This window comes from Eumetopias jubatus, unplaced genomic scaffold, assembly GCF_037043125.1.
Source record: "Eumetopias jubatus isolate StellerSeaLion01/CBP00866 unplaced genomic scaffold, mEumJub1_p1.0 scaffold_6, whole genome shotgun sequence".
NCBI classification, from domain to species: domain Eukaryota; kingdom Metazoa; phylum Chordata; class Mammalia; order Carnivora; family Otariidae; genus Eumetopias; species Eumetopias jubatus.
Genome location: NW_028274812.1, coordinates 53,779,053 through 53,796,741, shown reverse-complemented (window position 1 = coordinate 53,796,741; position 17,689 = coordinate 53,779,053). Strand labels below are relative to the sequence as shown.

The following is a 17,689-nucleotide window of genomic DNA, read 5'->3' as shown; positions in this document are numbered from 1 at the left end:
TCTAACTTTACTAAGATATTAACCAGATGTATAGAACTTTAAAGAAATTTAATACTGCCCCAAAGAAATATTTATCACTATCTCCTCCTCCAACTAAAAAATGCTTATTAATGATTACCATTATCCTTAATCAACTTAAGCTTCTGGGAACTCATTTAATAAAATTAGTCTTCTTCTGAGATATAACTTTACTTTCCTTAAAAAAATAAACTGCCAAGTACTTAAATGAAAGGAATTGGTTATGAGTATGGAAGATTTGCTTTATCAAAGAGAACTCTTGACTTCCAAGAACTTATAATCTCTTCAGTTTAAACTGCTGTTCACATGGTTTGGAAACCATCTAGTATGATTAAAAGAGAACTACCAGAAGCCTAGATTTGTAGAAGATCAAGTATAGACCCCTGGACATGGTACTCAAGGCCTTTCACAAGAACTGATCCAGCGAAGTATCTTTTGAAATTGACTTTCACAGAGCCTTCAAATTTTGAAGAACAAGGGACAAAAGGATCCTTTTTTTTTTTTGCATGAACAGAATGGTTGCAACAGAATAAAAGCTTCAGTTCCACACACAATTATCAAATTTAAAAAACAATATACCATAGACTAAAAAGGAAAAAGAAATTCCTCACCAAAAAGGGTCAATAAAATGAAAATTTTAAAGTGCAAACTGGTGCAGAGACCATGAAGGTATTAGGGCTCACTGAAGAGGAAAGAAATGCCTGATCATTCTTATTTCACGGAGAAGCTTCAGGCTGAGCTGTTGCTTGGATATGCTGTTTTTGTTTTGTGTGTGTGGTTTTTTATGTTTTGTTTTTTTGAATCAAATACTGCCACTGAAATCCAGTGCCTAATGGAGCAGATGGTGGAGGTCTTAGACTCTGGAACATTTATAGTGATGCTTCTGAATGCAAAACACCAAGAGTGGATTTCACAAACGATGAATCTGAATTGATTTTGACGGGAGTAAAGCTTCCACTTTCTCTGAACTTGAACTGCATTGAAAGATGTGTGAATGATACAAGCTAGCTAAGAAAAAGGAACACATTAAACATCATTTCCATAAAGTGAGTGGTGAAAGCAAGCGAATACTTGTTTACGTCATTACAATATGATTATATTTGTATGAAATACCATCTTCTTAACCTTATGTAAGATTTCATCAGAATAGCTTAAAGTAAGTTAAAACTAATGATTACAGAAAACAGAAATTTGTCTAAAGGCAGTAAGTCTTGTTTTAAGGTAGGGGCCAGGCTGAGGGCTAGTTACTGAAATGTGGATCTAGTTACCAAATCCTGACTATCTCTTCCTAGGTATGTGGGGGTCTAATCTATGAGTGGCCAGTGTGTGTGACTAGAGCTAGTCATGTGCAGTGCCAGGCACCCAAGGAACTACAGCAGCCTGTACTTTCTGAGGCCTCCTCCTTCTCCAAGACCCAAAGCTCATCACAGACTATAGCAGGTATGGTCAAGAGGAAAGATGGATGATGCAGTCATAGAGTAGCTCTCAAAGGCAATGGATCAGTCATCCTTGCACTAACATATGAATTCCAGTAAAGGAGAGAATTTAGTGAGATGCATCAAAGTAGACTACATACATAGAAAATAGAACAATTTGAGGGTAAATAAAAAGAATGCTCAAATGGTAATAAATCTTTGGAGGGAGATTTGAGATTCTCTATTATTCCATTTTATATAACCAATTCATTTCTTACTCTGGCTTCCTTTCCATGTGAATATAAACTATACATTAAAGGTACCATTCCATTTTTCCCCTAAAAATCAGCAGGTCCGTCTCATGAAATATGTGCTAGCCAAAAGTGTGATGGGGAGATAGGGCAGAATGCTATTTGTCTCACAATATCTGTTATCTGTATCTTCCATATTTTTGGATGGACACATGGCTACCCACAAGAAAGTTTACATTTCCTAGTCTCCCTTATAAGTAGGTGTGGCCATATAATTCAATTCTGGCCAGTAGGTAAGCAGAACCATCTGAGTAACTTCTGAGAAATGTCTTTAAAGTGCTGATACTATATTTATCATCCAAACTGGGACACTTGAGAGTAAAAGGGAATACTAAGAAAATGAAATTTTTATAATTTTTGAAACATGTATTTATTAGCAAATGACTTTATTATGTTGGTGGGCTTGTTAACAAGTTCTACTCAAAAACTATTTTCAAAACTGCAATTTAAGAAGAAAGAAAAATAACATATATCCATGTACATTAAAACTAAAAAGGAATTTTGTATTGATTATCTGAATATTAAAAAGATAGCCAGTAGAATAATTATTCTTGGTATATATTTACATACTTTAACTCATTTCTTAGCATATCTGTCCCTAATATTGTGTAACTGGCATTTTTCTAAAGAATGTGCTTTTATTTTATTTTTTAAAAAGATTTTAAGTAATCTCTACACCCAACATGGGGCTTCAACCTACAATCCAGAGATCAAGAGTCACACACACTACCAACTGAGCCAGCCAGGCGCCCCTGAAGAATGTGCTTTTAAAAATATGGCATTTTGGGGCGCCTACGTGGCTCGGTTGGTTGAGCATCTGTCTTCGGCTCAGGTCATGATATCGGGGTCCCGGGATCGAGCCCCGTGTCGGGCTCCCTGCTTGTGGGGAGCCTGTTTCTCCCTCTCCTCCCCACTTGCGCTCTCTCTCTCTCTCAAATGAATGGATAAAATCTTAAAAAATATATATATATACACACACACACACACATCCATATATATGGCATTTAAGAATTATATATATAATATATATATTACAGCATTTAAGAACTAAACTGCCAGCAATATTCTTCGTAGTTGCATTTTATGACTAATTTGAAATTATTGATACCTTCAATTGATTCTTATTGGTAGACCATAATATTTTTAATTGAGGAAATGCTCACTCTACAGATTCTGAGTTACCTGATAAGCTGTGAGCAAATCTGCTAAATGGAAGAGAAACTCAATTCTAATTTTTTAAATATTATAAAGTATAACTATTCCAGCCCAAATATTTTCAAGGTACTGTCTTTTTGCTTCCTTCAAAGTACCTTTCTTTGACAAATATTTTTATAAGACAAAGCTTGTCAAATAAATTGCCTCTATGATTCTTTTGAATGTTTTACTAAAATTAGATGCTGCAAAATCTAGGCCTTCTAAATTTCATTTTATTCGTGTGTGTATAATTTATTCAAAATAGCAGCACTACCAAAAGATTCTTCTTGCAAGGTGAGATATTCCAAATCACAATTATAGAACTGTAAATTTTAATCTTGGGTAGCATTTGAGATCTTACCATTTATTTTGTTCTGTTCCTCCCTTGCTTTTGTAAGGAAAAATTCCAATGGAATTTTCATTAATTGCTTTCATTGTAATTTCCTAAAAGCTTCATTTGGTGTTCTATTTGTTGAACATTTGATTTAAGATTTTGAGTGGATTTTGAGCAAGATGTTCACCAAAATTTTATGCCTCATTTATATAAAATTCAATACCATTGTTGGGTATAAAGATTTTGAGAATCTGATTAATGATAAGCAACAAAGACAGAAGGTACATACTGCAGTGCTGAACTGTATTTTTGTACTCAGAGTATAACACCAAAATTCTCAAAATCTTATAGTTTAAAGACTTAAACATTAAAGATACTTGAAATTTTTATAACAATACCTTCTATTTCAACTTAGAGAATGTTAACACTTGTTTGGATACGATTATGAATTATGGGTATGCCACAATGAATTCCAACTACTCCATAGGTTTCACAATGTAGTAAGAACACTGTTTTTACCACAACACTATGTGTGCCTCACCAAAATGTGTACTTGTATTATTATTGTAAACTAATAATTTTATCTCCCATGTTGCACTTTATTTAAGTGATCTCTACATCCTGCATGAGGCTTGAACTCACGACCCCAAGATCAAGAGTCGGATGCTCTACTGACTGAGCCAGCCAGGTGCCCCTTCCATGTTGTACTTTAAACTGAATTTCCAAACTCACTCATAATGGCTTTACCTTTGATAGAATATACTTCCAAAAGCTTTACCTTGATCCTATGAACGGATGGAAAAAACAAAACCTTTTTCTGAATTAACTAAAATGATTTAATTAAAGTACCAGCTGACACTCAACTAAAACTGGAACTACTTAACTGTAAAGTTCTTCTGCCAATGGAGCCAACAAATATAAAGTTACTGCTTACTTTTTCCTATGCGCACATAAAAAACCTGTAGTCGAAAAATGAGTGAAATTAATTTAGAAAAACAGACATCTGTCTAAAAGTTAGGCTTCACTTTTTCAGCAGATTAGTTTTCATGTGGTCAGTGATACCAGTATGGCCTCCCCAGTGGATGTAAATGTCAACATTTTGTGCAAATTACACGTTCCTTATCAACTTTCTCAGTACTTTAAAAAATGAAATATATAGTTTTTAGCTTATTGCTGCCAAAAAGTTTTATTGCAAAAACAAACTGTTGCCAAACAATAAAATAGTTAAAGGTTTACATTACACAAGCAAGTGTGCTCAGTCTACTCTCTACCCTCTCTGATCAGCCTTGATTTCCCACATATACTCACCAATGCCCCACTTCCACCTTACTATGTTTCCCACTGAGCTTTGGGACTGGTACCTGGTGGCTTGGTAACTCTTGAAGGCCATGCACAGGCCACAGTACAATTGGGTGATACATCAAATGGCAGCAATGTCAAATACTTCTACACCTGATACAGGAAAAAGTTAACGATTAACCTAGACTGTCAGTGCACTTTGTTTTATCAGCAATTGCCCTGCGTTCTGTCCTTGACTGGGAGGTGTCTGAAAGGGTTGGGAAAAGAGGTAAGTTATTGCTGGTTGTCCTCCAGATTTAATATCACCTTAACATGAGAACACTCTCCACTGTACATGGGTCTCATATTCTATCAGCCTACACTAGACAAAAACTCAGTCAGAGGTTGGAAGTATAAAGTAGACATCTATGAAACCCATCCTGGCTCATCCTAATGGAATTATTAGTAATCATTCTCTGTTAAAAAATCCAGGACAAATGTTAAGACAGATGGGATTCTGGGACAGTGGACTTACACTGAGACTATCCTTAGCAAACCAGGATGTACCCTCACTTGACCTTCAGGTGAAGGAGATCTGCCTTTCTCTGTCTTCCTCCTCCTCCTTTCCTATTGACTGGAGTGAGAACATGATGGCAGCTGTTTGGGGCCAGAAATACAGTAGTAAGGTAAGGATGGCAGAGCAGGATGACAGAAAATGCCTTTGGCTCCCGACTTTGTAGAATCAATCCTAGACTAGCCTGCCTAGTCCTGGATGTTTTTACATGAAAAAGAATAAATCCTATCTTGTTTTGGCCACTGTTATTTTATAACTAAACCTAATTCAAACTCATATATAAGGAATATCTCTACAATCTTTCTAGAAAGCAGCTTGGCAATATGTATCAAGAATGCTAAAAATGGGGGCACCTGGGTGGCTCAGTTGGTTGAGCGACTGCCTCCGGCTCAGGTCATGATCCTGGAGTCCCTGGATCGAGTCCTGCATCGGGCTCCCTGCTCGGCGGGGAGTCTGCTTCTCCCTCTGACCCTCCCCCCTCTCATGTGCTCTCTCTCTCTCTCTCTCTCTCAAATAAAATAAATATTAAAAAAAAAAGAATGCTAAAAATGTTTAAACCCTTTGAGCCACTTTTAGGTATTTATCTGAACAAAATAATCTGGAATGAGGGATACTGCTGTGTAAAGATGTTTACTGCAGATCTATTTATGACAATAAAAAACCAGAAGCAACTTAAGTTCCCAAAATGAGACATTTGTTAAATAAATGATATTACATCTAAATAACTGAATATTATGCAACCATTAACAAGTTTGTGAAAAATGTTAATAACATGGGAAAACACCCACATCATAATATGAAGTAGGAAAAAATAGGCAGGACTAAAAAAAACCTTATACATGTAAGTTCTCACCTATGTTACAAAAAACTCACATATATAAAGGTAGGAGCAAGCAAACAAAAAGCTTGAAAGGAAACCCATCACAATATTAACTAACAGTGATTATCTCTGGATGGTGAGGTAATATAGGTAATATCTGTTTACAGATCTTCTCTGTGCTAAATATTTAACAGTATTCTATAATTAACAAATAATTATAACCAGAAAAAACTGATTTCAAAACTCTTTGTTAGCATTCACCAGCTTTACTGGTGTTGACACTGCCACCATCTTCATCACAATTTTACTGAGCATCTACATGTGGGGAGCTGGGGCAGCAGGGTGCACAGACCTCCACAGCTCCAGCAGAGCCCCCTAAAAGTCATCCAGACATGAGTAACCTGCCCGGTATTACCTTGGTGTTCTGTAGCAGTGCTAGTCCGTTGCAGGCATTTGCTAGAAGAAAGTCTCCACTCAGGATAGCTATTTTATTTCCAAATTGCATGTCTTTCAATAGTCCATCAGAAGATTGCAATTCATTTAAATTTACTATCCCACGATGTACGAGGAGAGCAGTATGGATAAGTTCTGTGATCTCTGCCAAACTTCTTTGACTGAAACATGAAGGTAAGACTTGTCTGAGTGTTAAGAATACCACCACATCAGTAATGTCAGACTTCAGTTTTCAACAGTAAAATATTTCAGTTACTAGTCTCTCTCGCTCTCTCTTTTTAAAACTATTCCTTTTTAGTGACGTTTTTAATAGAGGACTCTCTAATGAGCAGTTTGGGATCTATAAGCAGATCTTGACATGTTCCTTCCCTAGAATATTCCTCACCCTCCCTCCCATGAATAACCAGGATTCCCCAAAGAGAAGCTGCCAGTGGGGCCACCCTCTACAGTTCCATTTAGATACTCTGTTATCAGTATACCTTTCCCACCTCTGTAATTTTAGGATTTCTGAAATTCCTTACTAGTACCTAATGAAATTCCAATTTAAGGAGGACCATAACCCATGTCAAGCATTAAGTTAAACACTTTAATATGCTATCTTTTTTAATCCCAATGCAAAGCTATGGGATTTACAGAGATGAATAAAATGCGGTCTCTTTCTTCAAAGACCTTACATTTCAGAATAAAAACCAAGATATATACCTACAGTAGTAAATAAAACAGAGAAAGCCCTGGAGAAGTTTATAGTATAGTACTGTATCAGATGGGATGTCAAGTAATGTTTCTTTTCTTTCCTTTCCTTTTTTTAAAAAATTTTTTTAAAGATTTTATTTATTTATTTGACACAGAGAGAGAGCACAAGCAGGGGGAACATCAGAGGGAGAGGGAGAGGGAGAAGCAGGCTCCTGCCGAACAGGGAGCCCAACTTGGGGACTTGATCCCAGGACCCTGAGATCATGACCCGAGCTGAAGGCAGACGCTTAACCGATTGAGCCACCTAGAGGGCCCTCCATTTTTTTTTTAAAGATTTTATATACTTATTTGAGAGATAGGAGAGAGAGACCACAAGCGGGAGGTGGGGGGAGGGGCAGAGGGAGAGGGAGAGGGAGAAGTACACTCTCAGCTGAGCAGGGAGCCTGACATGGGGCTTGATCTCAGGACCCCTGGATCCCAGGACCTGAGCCGAAGGCAGATGCTTAACCAACTGAGCCACCCAGGTGCCTGAAATGTTTCTTTTCTTATACTTTTCTATACTTTGTACATTTTCTATTGACAAAAGCATTATTTTACAATCATAATAACCCAAACAATTACTAGCATATTTAAATTTCATAACCATCCTATGATAGGTATTAACTCCTTTTTATAGGTGAGAAAATTGTTCCACACCAATAAATGACTTTCCCAAAGGCATACAGTAACGTAGAGCTGTTAATCTGTTGGAATCTGTTACAAATGACTGTATGTGAATCATACCACTTGGTTTCTGTGCTCCTGTGTTGTCCCCTCCACACCAACTCTGGGCTTAGCCATGTGACTGACTTTGGCCAAAAGGACCTTCGAAAATGTGACATAAGCAAAGCCTGAAAAATGGTTATGTATTAAGACTTGTCCAAAGCAGTCACATGAGTGACCCCAGGCAAGAAGAACCACCTGGTCAATCCACAGAATGATAAGAAATAAAATGACTGTTTCAGGTTACTAAATATAGGGTAGTTTGCTATGTAGCAATAGATATCTGATACAGAAACTGGTATATCTGGGTATGGTGTGCTGCTCAACAAAAACCTAAAATATATGTCAATGGCTTTGAGTCTGAATGATGGGGGCTAAATGGGAAAGTTGAAGAAACGGCAAATTCTTAGTGGCAGCTGGAAAGGCAGTGAAGCAATTGTTACTGGAGATTGAGAAGGGACATACTGTGTTAGAAGGTAGTGAAACAATTGGCAAAACTGTTGCCTATGGTAACTTGAAAGATAGAAAATATATATAATGAAATTATGTATCTGGATAAGGGGACTGATTCTCAGGCAGAATGATGAAATTCCATCTGGATTACTGTAGCTGCGTATGACAAGGTACAAGAGAAATGAGCTACAGAGAGACCTGTTGTTTTGAAGCACAATTTAGAGGAACAATAAAGGAGAAAAGACTTGCTAGGTTGAAAATAAAACTTCCACATCTCCAGTCTCTCCAGAAAAAAGCCTGTCAAAGAAAGAAATGGGGATGCCTGGGTGGCTCAGTCGTTAAGCGTCTGCCTTCGGCTCGGGTCACGGTCCCAGGGTCCTGGGATCGAGCCCCGTGTCGGGCTCCCTGCTCGGCGGGAAGCCTGCTTCTCCCTCTCCCACTCCCCCTGCTCGTGTTCCTGCTCTTGCTCTCTGTCAAATAAATAAATAAAATCTTTAAAAAAAAAAGAAAAGAAAAGAAAGAAATGGTATTAGGAAAAAGATAATATCAAAACTGTGGCTATAAGAACTTTTCTAAAGACCTAAAAAATTTAAGGTGATGCTCAACAGACCCCTTGGGCTAGACAAAAGATCTTCTAAGAACTCTAAGGGTACTGTCCCACAGCAGCCTTACACTCAAAGTAGAGATGTTCATCCCAAAAAAGAACTATGGATGTCCCCTAAAAGGGCATGGAATGAACATTTATGACATTCACAGAAATCCCAAAAAGCTTTTAAGGAAGTTGTATGAGCTTCAACTAAAAGTGACAAGAGACAGTTCAAAGGAAAAAAAGGAGCTTCTAAACCAACTTTCCATGGACAAGAAATCAGGCTGAGACAGCTACTCAGCTATAAGTATGAATCATCTCTTCCTCTTCTTCTTCTTTTTTTTTTATTATAGTTGATACACAGCGTTATGTTAATTTCAGGTGTATAACACAGGGATTTGATAAGTCTGTGTTATGCTATGCTGACCACAAGTGTAGCTATCTCTGAATCGTTTCTTACTGAAAATGTTCAGGGAAAATAGTTCCAAGGGCAAAGGATTCTGGAGGACAGTGGAATAGGGAACCTCTCCCAGGAAAAAGACTGGGCCCTAGTCAAGAAATATTCTTTGCTTCTAGAGTAGGAGGTTCTGATACTGTGTGCCCAGCTGGATTTCAGAATTACTATGGACCATTGATTATTATGTGCTTCCAAATCCTCCCTTCTTTTAATGGAAGTGACTACTGTGGTTATCTTGTTCCCAACTCACCATTCTATGCTAGGTGTGTAGTGGTGGTAGGGGTAAATAACTCATCCTTTTAGTTCCCTGGATTAAGAGGAGCTGCACCTCTGGAGCCACATCCACAACCGGACCTAACAAAAATTATGAGCTCATGGACCTTGAGCTTGACACCATGAAATATATGAGACTTTGGGGTCTTGGGAGGTGGTAAGTATATTTTGCATAAGGAAGGAATGTGAATCATGGGGACCTGAGAGTAGACTGTGGCAGACGGTTATACCAACGGCCACCAATGAATCAATCATACCTCCTGACATCTACGTCACGTCTCCTCCTTGATTAACTCTGAGTTGATTATATGACTTGCTTGGCCAGTGGGATATCAGCAAATGTGGGACAAACAAGCTTGGTAAGTGTTTTTGCACTGGGGCTTACCCTCTTGGAATGCTGCCCTGAGACTACATGTGAAGAAACCCAATCTAGCCTCCTTGAGATGAAAGACAACATGGAGAGGAGAAAGCCCAGCTTTCCTAAACATGCTCACCCTCTAGCCGACCTACCAGGTAAATGCAGCCACATAAATAAACCCAGGAGAAACTAGCAGAGGATCAGTCCAGCCAATCCACAGAACTATGAAAAGTAAAATGTTTACTGTTTTAAAAGCCACCAAGTTTGGGGGCAGTTTTGTTACACAACAGATTACTGGTTAGAGACTTCAAAATCCAACCTATTTCCACTGTAGTAGGCTGCTTCTTAGATCACCAGTTGCAGTTATTTTAAAATTTTCTCTGAGGAAGGTAAATTTGTGCTGGGCCTTGAATGACAGGTATGATTTCTACAGCTGGAGAGAAGGGGCACACACAATAGCAGAAGAGTAGGGATTAGGAACCCCAGAATAACGAAGAACAGGAATCAAGCCTGGGTGAAGCGAGAGGAGAAAACGTGACCAGAGGGTGAGGAGGTCAGTTTGGTCAGAGTATAGGGTCTGTGTGGGTAAGTGAGAAGTAGGAATCTGGAGCTAGATTATAGCAGGTTAAAGGGTCTGTGTTTTGTTACATAGGCAGTGTTTTTGAGAAGGAGGGATGATAAATATATATATATATATATATATATTTAAAGATTTTATTTATTTATTCAACAGAGAGAGACATAGCGAGAGAGGGAACACACGCAGGGGGAGAGGGAGAGGGAGAAGCAGGCTTCCTGCTGAGCAGGGAGCCCGATGTGGGGCTCGATCCCAGAACCCTGGGATCATGACCTGAGCCAAAGGCAGACGCTTAACAACTGAGCCACCCAGGCGCCCCAAAATGATTTAGGAAAAATATTCTGAAGGTGATATGTAGAAAAATCTGAAAAAGTAGATGGTGAATAGAGAGATCAGTGAGGGAAGAAGCTATTACAAAGGCCCAAGGGAAATGTAACAATAGGGCTTGACTTAAAGGTCAAATTTAAGCATTTGACCCAGGACAACCTTAGACACGGAGACAAATAAATATAAAATAATCAAATAATAAATATGAGACTTTTTAATCCTAAAGACTACTGAGATGTTAACAGAAAACATTTAAAAACAAAAAGGAGCTAACATTTAAAATTATCCTTTAAAAAAGTAACTAAAAGAATAAGAATTTGTCTCTCAAGAAAAATTTAGTACTAGTTTAAACAACTATGACACAATAATTACATAAAGGTACAATTATATAAGATTAAGGAGCCAAACAACTTGGCATCTATAAAAGAAAGATCACATTTTTAATTTCCTTTGTTAAAAACAAGTAAAAGAATATGTAAAAATGACCCAGTGGACATACAGTACTTGATTACAAATTGGGGGAGTAGGAGAACATGAACCAGTGAGTTAAACAGCTCTTTAGTTAAAGAGTAAATTCATTATTTAGATGAAAACCTTACTACATCCCAAAGAAAATCACCAACGATAGAGCCTTAGAAGACTACTGAGAAGTTAAGAGAAAATATTTAAAAACTAACAAAAGGAGCTAACATTTAAAATTATCCTTTAAAAAAGTAACTAAAAGAAAGGAATAAAAACATATTTTATTAGTATTCTGTTCTCCATAATACCAATCACTGTAAAAATCCATAAAAAAGTCACATTTCACAAAAATCACACAATGGGATTGTCAGCAAATGTATAACTCAGGAAGGGTTAAGCACTGGACAGATGTTTCATTCAGTCAGCTTATGAAAGAACATAATAACCAGGCATGCAAGAAGTTGTAGGTGTTTTGAATTACTCCAAGGCCGAAACTAAATAATTGTGAGCTTTTAAGAAAGACATCTATAATCATAAAACAGCATTCATTAAGTAAATAGCAATCTTTAAATGCCACACAGTCAGAATCAACAAAAACAATTGTAATACTAAAAGTGAAAAGCCATAATTTGTACAGTACCCACCATTTACAAAGAACTTTCATTTATATTATCTACTTGTGATTCTAATTACAGCAGATCTGGGGAGGTTAAATACTTGATCAAGAACTTTCAGTTTGTAAAGGACAAACCTGGAACTCAGAGCCACCTTGTCATAATGACCAATGATAATTTAAAATATTTATTTATATAATGAAGAGTAGATGAGGAGGGAAAAAAGGCCAAAGTCACCAATGTAAAAAACACTGGTATATGCCCACCAAAACTTGTCCAATTTTCATCCCTAGTTCTAAGCATGAGAGAAGAGAATTTTCTTTTTTAAGATTTTATTTATTTATTTGACAGAAAGAGAGAGAGAGAGAACAAGCAGGGGAGCAGCAGAGGGAGAGGGAGAAGCAGGCTCCCTACTGAGCAAGGAGCCCGATGCGGGGGCTCGATCCCAGGACCCTGGGACCACAACCTGAGCTGAAGGCAGTCGCTTAACCGACTGAGCCACCCAGGCACTCCAGATTCAGGGATTTAAAAAAAAAAAAATTACCTAGACTGGCAGTTAACAGTTACAAAGAGACAAAAATATTGCCATTAACACTACTTTTCTATAGAAAATAGAAATGAAATGATTTGTCATCTTTGAAATCTGTCCTGCAATTCCACTATCTGGTACTGCGCTCTCAATTTCTAAGATTTTATCATCAGATAAACAACTCCAGATACATTATGCAAGAGTATAATTTAGTGTATAGCAGAGAAGTAGTGACAGTATGAAAGAATCTGGGAAATTTTTCTTCTCATTATCTTATTCCTGTTTTAGCCAACCAAAGCAATCTAGTAAACTTTCAACATACTGGATTTTAAAAATTATCTTAAATAAAAGTCTTCATGCCATTTTATGTACATATATTTTAGTACTCTTGGGTATTTTTCATGCTAAATCTTGATTGGAAAAGAGTCACAAATGAATACCACTTATGTTAAATAATCAGAGTAGGGAAGTAATTACCACATTGAATGAAACTGAGGATTAATCAATGTTTCTACAAAAATTTCCAGCAAATCACTTTCTTTCAGTTACATTAAACAACTTCATCTGTTCGGATCCATTTTTTTCCCAACATTTCTCCAAATTTTTTTAGCATCCTAGGTTTTAGACGTAAGGATGGCAGACATTGCTAGATACCTATCCATTCTTATGTTCCTCACTACCAATATATCTTTGATTATATATGAAGTGATAATGTACTCACTTAAAAATACCTCTCCAAGATCCCCTGAGGTTAGTAGTGATCATGTAGCACAGTCTGGCCAAAGAATGTAAGCAGAAATCTACCAGGTGGAGCTTCTGAGAAATCTCCTGAGTTCTGATGTTAGGGGACAGATTCAGTTGGTGTGTACCTTTGGCAATTTGGGCTTACCCCTTCTTCCTGTCTGGAAGATGGCCCACCTACTTTTCTGCCTAGAAGATGGCCCAGAAGAGACTTAAGGATCCTAAAGGGGACCCCCAACCTAAGGATGGTAGAGCAGGAAGAACAGAGAAGCTCGGGTCCCTAAAGACTTACTTCTTTGAGGGATATACCAGTTCTGATGTGCCCACCTCTAGACTTCTTTTTAGCTGAGATAAACACTGTACTCTTTTAAGCTACTGTTGTTAGAGTCCTATTATATGCAGCCAAAAATAACTTCCTGAAAGACACGGTTAATAAAAATTACACCACAAAAGATGGCAAAGATATTTTATGTTCATATTTCTGCACTCTGGTTTTATTCACTTAATATTATTTCTTAGAGGGCACCTGGCTGGCTTGGTTGGTGGAACGTGTGACTCTTGATCTTGGGGTCATGAGTTCGAGCCCCACACTGGGTGTAAAGATTACTTAAAAAAGAAATTTAAAAAACTTAAAAAAATATTATCTCTTGGAGATAGTTCTACATCATTTGCAAACAGAATCTCCCTGTTCTACTTAACATTTCTACAGAGGTCCACTGTATGGATGTACCATACAACTTTTTTTTCATACAACTTTTGCTGCTACAGGGTGAGTGATAAAGAATTTTTAGAACTCAGTCCCATACTTTCCTAGAGTTAACCCATTCTGTGCTCAAAAGTCTTTGAACAGAGCTGTTATTTATCTTACTATCCTGTAATTATTTTTTTTTAAGATTTTATTTATTTATTTGACAGAGAGAGACACAGTAAAGAGAGGGAACACAAGCAGGGCGAGTGGGAGAGGGAGAAGCAGGCTTCCCGCTGAGCAGGGAGCCCAATGCGGGGCTCGATCCCAGGACCCTGGGATCATGACCTGAGCCGAAGGCAGGCGCTTAACAACTGAGCCACCCAGGCGCCCCCTGTAATTATTTCTTTAGCCATCTGTCTACCTGCTACCCCTCTCCCTCACTACACTGTAAATTATACTATCCTGTTTCTCTAGGCTGCCTACAAATGTTTGTTAAATGAATAACTCTTATTAGCAGTCAATTTTATAAAGGTATAGGGGATTATTACGATTCTTAGTTTCAAAAGGGAAGGATGATATAGACTACAAAGTCAGGTTCATAGAATCAGAGTTCTTGACCCCAGAGGTCAATTAACCTCAATTAGCCCCATCCAGGGATGAGTGATAACTACCTCACAGGAGCCAGGTCTGCTGATAAATAGTTTTAATTATTAGAAATTGTTCTTTATATTAACTTGAAATCTCTTCAAATGTTTTACATGTTTAAGTTGGCGTTAAAACAGTAGAAGGGTCAATTGTGTTTCACTACACAGGCAAGGCAGATAAAAGACAATGGAGTCTTCTTTATTTTTTTTCCCTCCTTCCCTCCTTGCTTTCCTTCTTTTTGAGCGGTTTAAAAATAGCACAGAAAAGTACAGAAAGTAATATAACAAATACATAATATTCCATTTAGAAATAACAAAGGCTTACACTTTGTCATTTTTAACAGTTTTTAAAGATGCATTTTTTAAAAAACCTTTTTATTCTGGGAATTCTCAAATATACCAAAGTGTAAAATCTGGCATAACGAACTTCTGTGGCCCCTAATCTTGTTTCAGCTGTACTTTTCACTCTTCTTGCAGACTATTTTGAGGTAAATGCCAGATATCATGTCATTTCATCTGAAAATACTTCAAATATCCTGTTTTTTTAAATGCCTAAGAGCGATTATTGTTCCCACTTACTAAATTATTTATTACTAAAAGTGAAAAAGATCAGAAATTAATTACTAAATGATTAATTACTTTGAGCCAATTAATTACTGTATGCTAAGTACTTCATGTAAAATAATTTTGCAAGCATAACAATAATTCAATTAACAGATTAATAAATAAAATAATGTCAAACTCACAACAGCTTCTGAGGTAAGCATTATTATCTCTACCATACAGAAGGGAGTTGGGCTGGCAGGCTAACTGACTTGCTCAAGTTCATATAGCTAGTGAACTACAGAGCCACAAGCCTGGGGCTCTCTGATCCTAAAGCCCAGGCTCTCTGAATATCAGTGGAAAACTAAGAAAAATCCCAAATACAAAATATACAAAATTGGGGGTTTTCTAAAAGTATTAAACTGGTAGGCAAGAGTTATTTATTTAAAATCATAAGTTTTTTTTTAATTGGAAAATTAACTTTTATGATGTGAGAATAAATTTGAAAATTTCAAAGAAACTTTTGGAAAAGGCCTGCCATTCTAGATTTTAAAACATAATTAAGTTATTGCAACTTCAAAAAGCACAGTAATATCATGAGAAAAAACTAATAGATTAGTGGAATGGAATCCAGAAAGAGATCCAAATATATTCAGAAAACTAATTATTTATGGTAAAGGTAACATTTCAAATTGTTAGGGAAAAGATGGATTATTCCTACAGAAGATGTTAGGGCACATGGCTGTCAGTTCAGGGAAAAAATAGTAAAGTTAGATCCCTACTTTGTACCATAAATAAAAATATATCTAGATAAAGATCTAAATGTGAAAAACTAGGAATTTAGGAAAATATTCTTATGGTCTTGGGGGGAGAAAGTCCTGTAAAATAAAATGGGAAGTCAGGAAGCCATAAGAAAAATAATGGCTAGGGTGCCTGGGTGGCTCAGTTGGTTAAGCGACTGCTTTTGGCTCAGGTCATGATCTGGAGTCCTGGGATCAAGTCCCGCATCGGGCTCCCTGCTCGGCAGGGAGTCTGCTTCTCCCTCTGACCGTAACCCCTCTCATGTGCTCTCTCTCATTCTCTCTCTCTCAAATAAATAAATAAAATCTTTTAGAAAAAAGTATGAAATAAAAAAAAGAAAAATAATGGCTAAATCTGAGGAGTTAAAATGTACAAAAATGTTTATTAGTGAAATAAAACATAAAAAAAAGACTCGGGCAAATATCGACTTGAAATGAAGTATTTGCAACACATACAGCAGACAAAAGATTGGACTCAAAATATGTGTGGAGTTTACTGGACAAGAAATTAATAAGAAACAGATAAACAGCTCAAGTGCAAAATAGGAAAGGATATGAAGAGGTAATTTCAGGAGAAATACAAATGGCAAAGAAAACATATAAAATGATGCTCAACCTTGCTAATAATTTGGAAAAGGAGTATTATAAAAATGAGATAATATTTTTAGTCCATTAGCTTTGCAAAAATAGAAAAGATCAGAAACGAGCAAGCAGGAAGATGAAGACAAATGTAGTCCATCACTTTGGTCCTCTGCTTAAAACCTGCCAGTGGCCTCCCCATCTCACTCAGGGTAGATGCCGAAGTCCCTACAATGGACTCCCAAGGTCCAACACAACAATCTGTCCCAGTTCCTCTACCCCCTTCCCTCTCTGAATTCAACTGTTACCCTCTTTCCTCCTTGCCCACTCTTCGCCAGCTAGGATACATCTCCTTGCCTTTCCTTGAACATGCCAAGTCTGTTCTTGGCACAGTGCCTTTGCCCTTTACTCTGTCTGTACCAGTCTTCCCTCATGTGTCTAACAAAACTTAGTCACTTGCTTCCTTCAGGTCCCCGCAAAGTATACCTGCTCAGAATGCCTTCTCTGGGGCGCCTGCGTGGCTCAGTTGGTTAAGTGACTGCTTTCGGCTCAGGTCAAGATCCTGGAGTCCCGGGATTGTGTCCCGCATCAGGCTTCCTGCTCAGCAGGGAGTCTGCTTCTCCCACTGACCCTTCCCCCTCTCACGTGTGTGCTCTCTCTCTTTCTCTCTCTCTGTCTCATTCTCTCTTTCAAATAAATAAATAAAATCTTAAAAAAAAAAAAAGAGGGGCGCCTGGGTGGCTCAGTCGTTAAGCGTCTGCCTTCGGCTCAGGTCATGATCTCAGGGTCCTGGGATTGAGCCCCGCGCATCAGGCTCCCTGCTCGGCGGGAAGCCTGCTTCTCCCTCTCCCACTCCCCCTGCTTGTGTTCACTCTCTCACTGTCTCTCTCTCTGTCAAATAAATAAATAAAATCTTAAAAAAAAAAAAAAGAATGCCTTCTCTGACCACTCCACTTATAAAAGAGACCTCCCATGCCCACCAGAGGTCCCTATCTCTACTTCCTGCTTTTTTTTTCTCCATTGCACTTATTATCCTCTGACATGCTGTTTTGTCTGTGTTTTGTTTCCCTCTTCACAGCCCCCATAAGGGCAAATGGGGGTTGGTGGAGAAAAGCAGGTAAGAGCAAAAGAGTTCTTAAAATATACTTTAGGGGTGCCTGGGTGGTGCAGTTGGTTAAGCATCTAACTCTTGGGTTTCAACTCAGG

General features: G+C 37.8%; 1 protein-coding gene across 5 annotated transcripts in view; it reads right to left on the bottom strand.

Moving 5' to 3' along the window:
* Positions 1–17,689, bottom strand: part of PDSS2 (decaprenyl diphosphate synthase subunit 2) — a 250,845-nt gene that overhangs the window by 102,271 nt on the left and 130,885 nt on the right. For all 5 annotated transcript variants that reach the window (XM_088023905.1, XM_088023906.1, XM_088023904.1 and 2 more), the window contains one exon: positions 6,360–6,558. In XM_088023905.1, the coding sequence (XP_087880031.1) occupies positions 6,360–6,558 (199 nt within the window). The remainder of the gene's footprint in view (positions 1–6,359; positions 6,559–17,689) is intronic.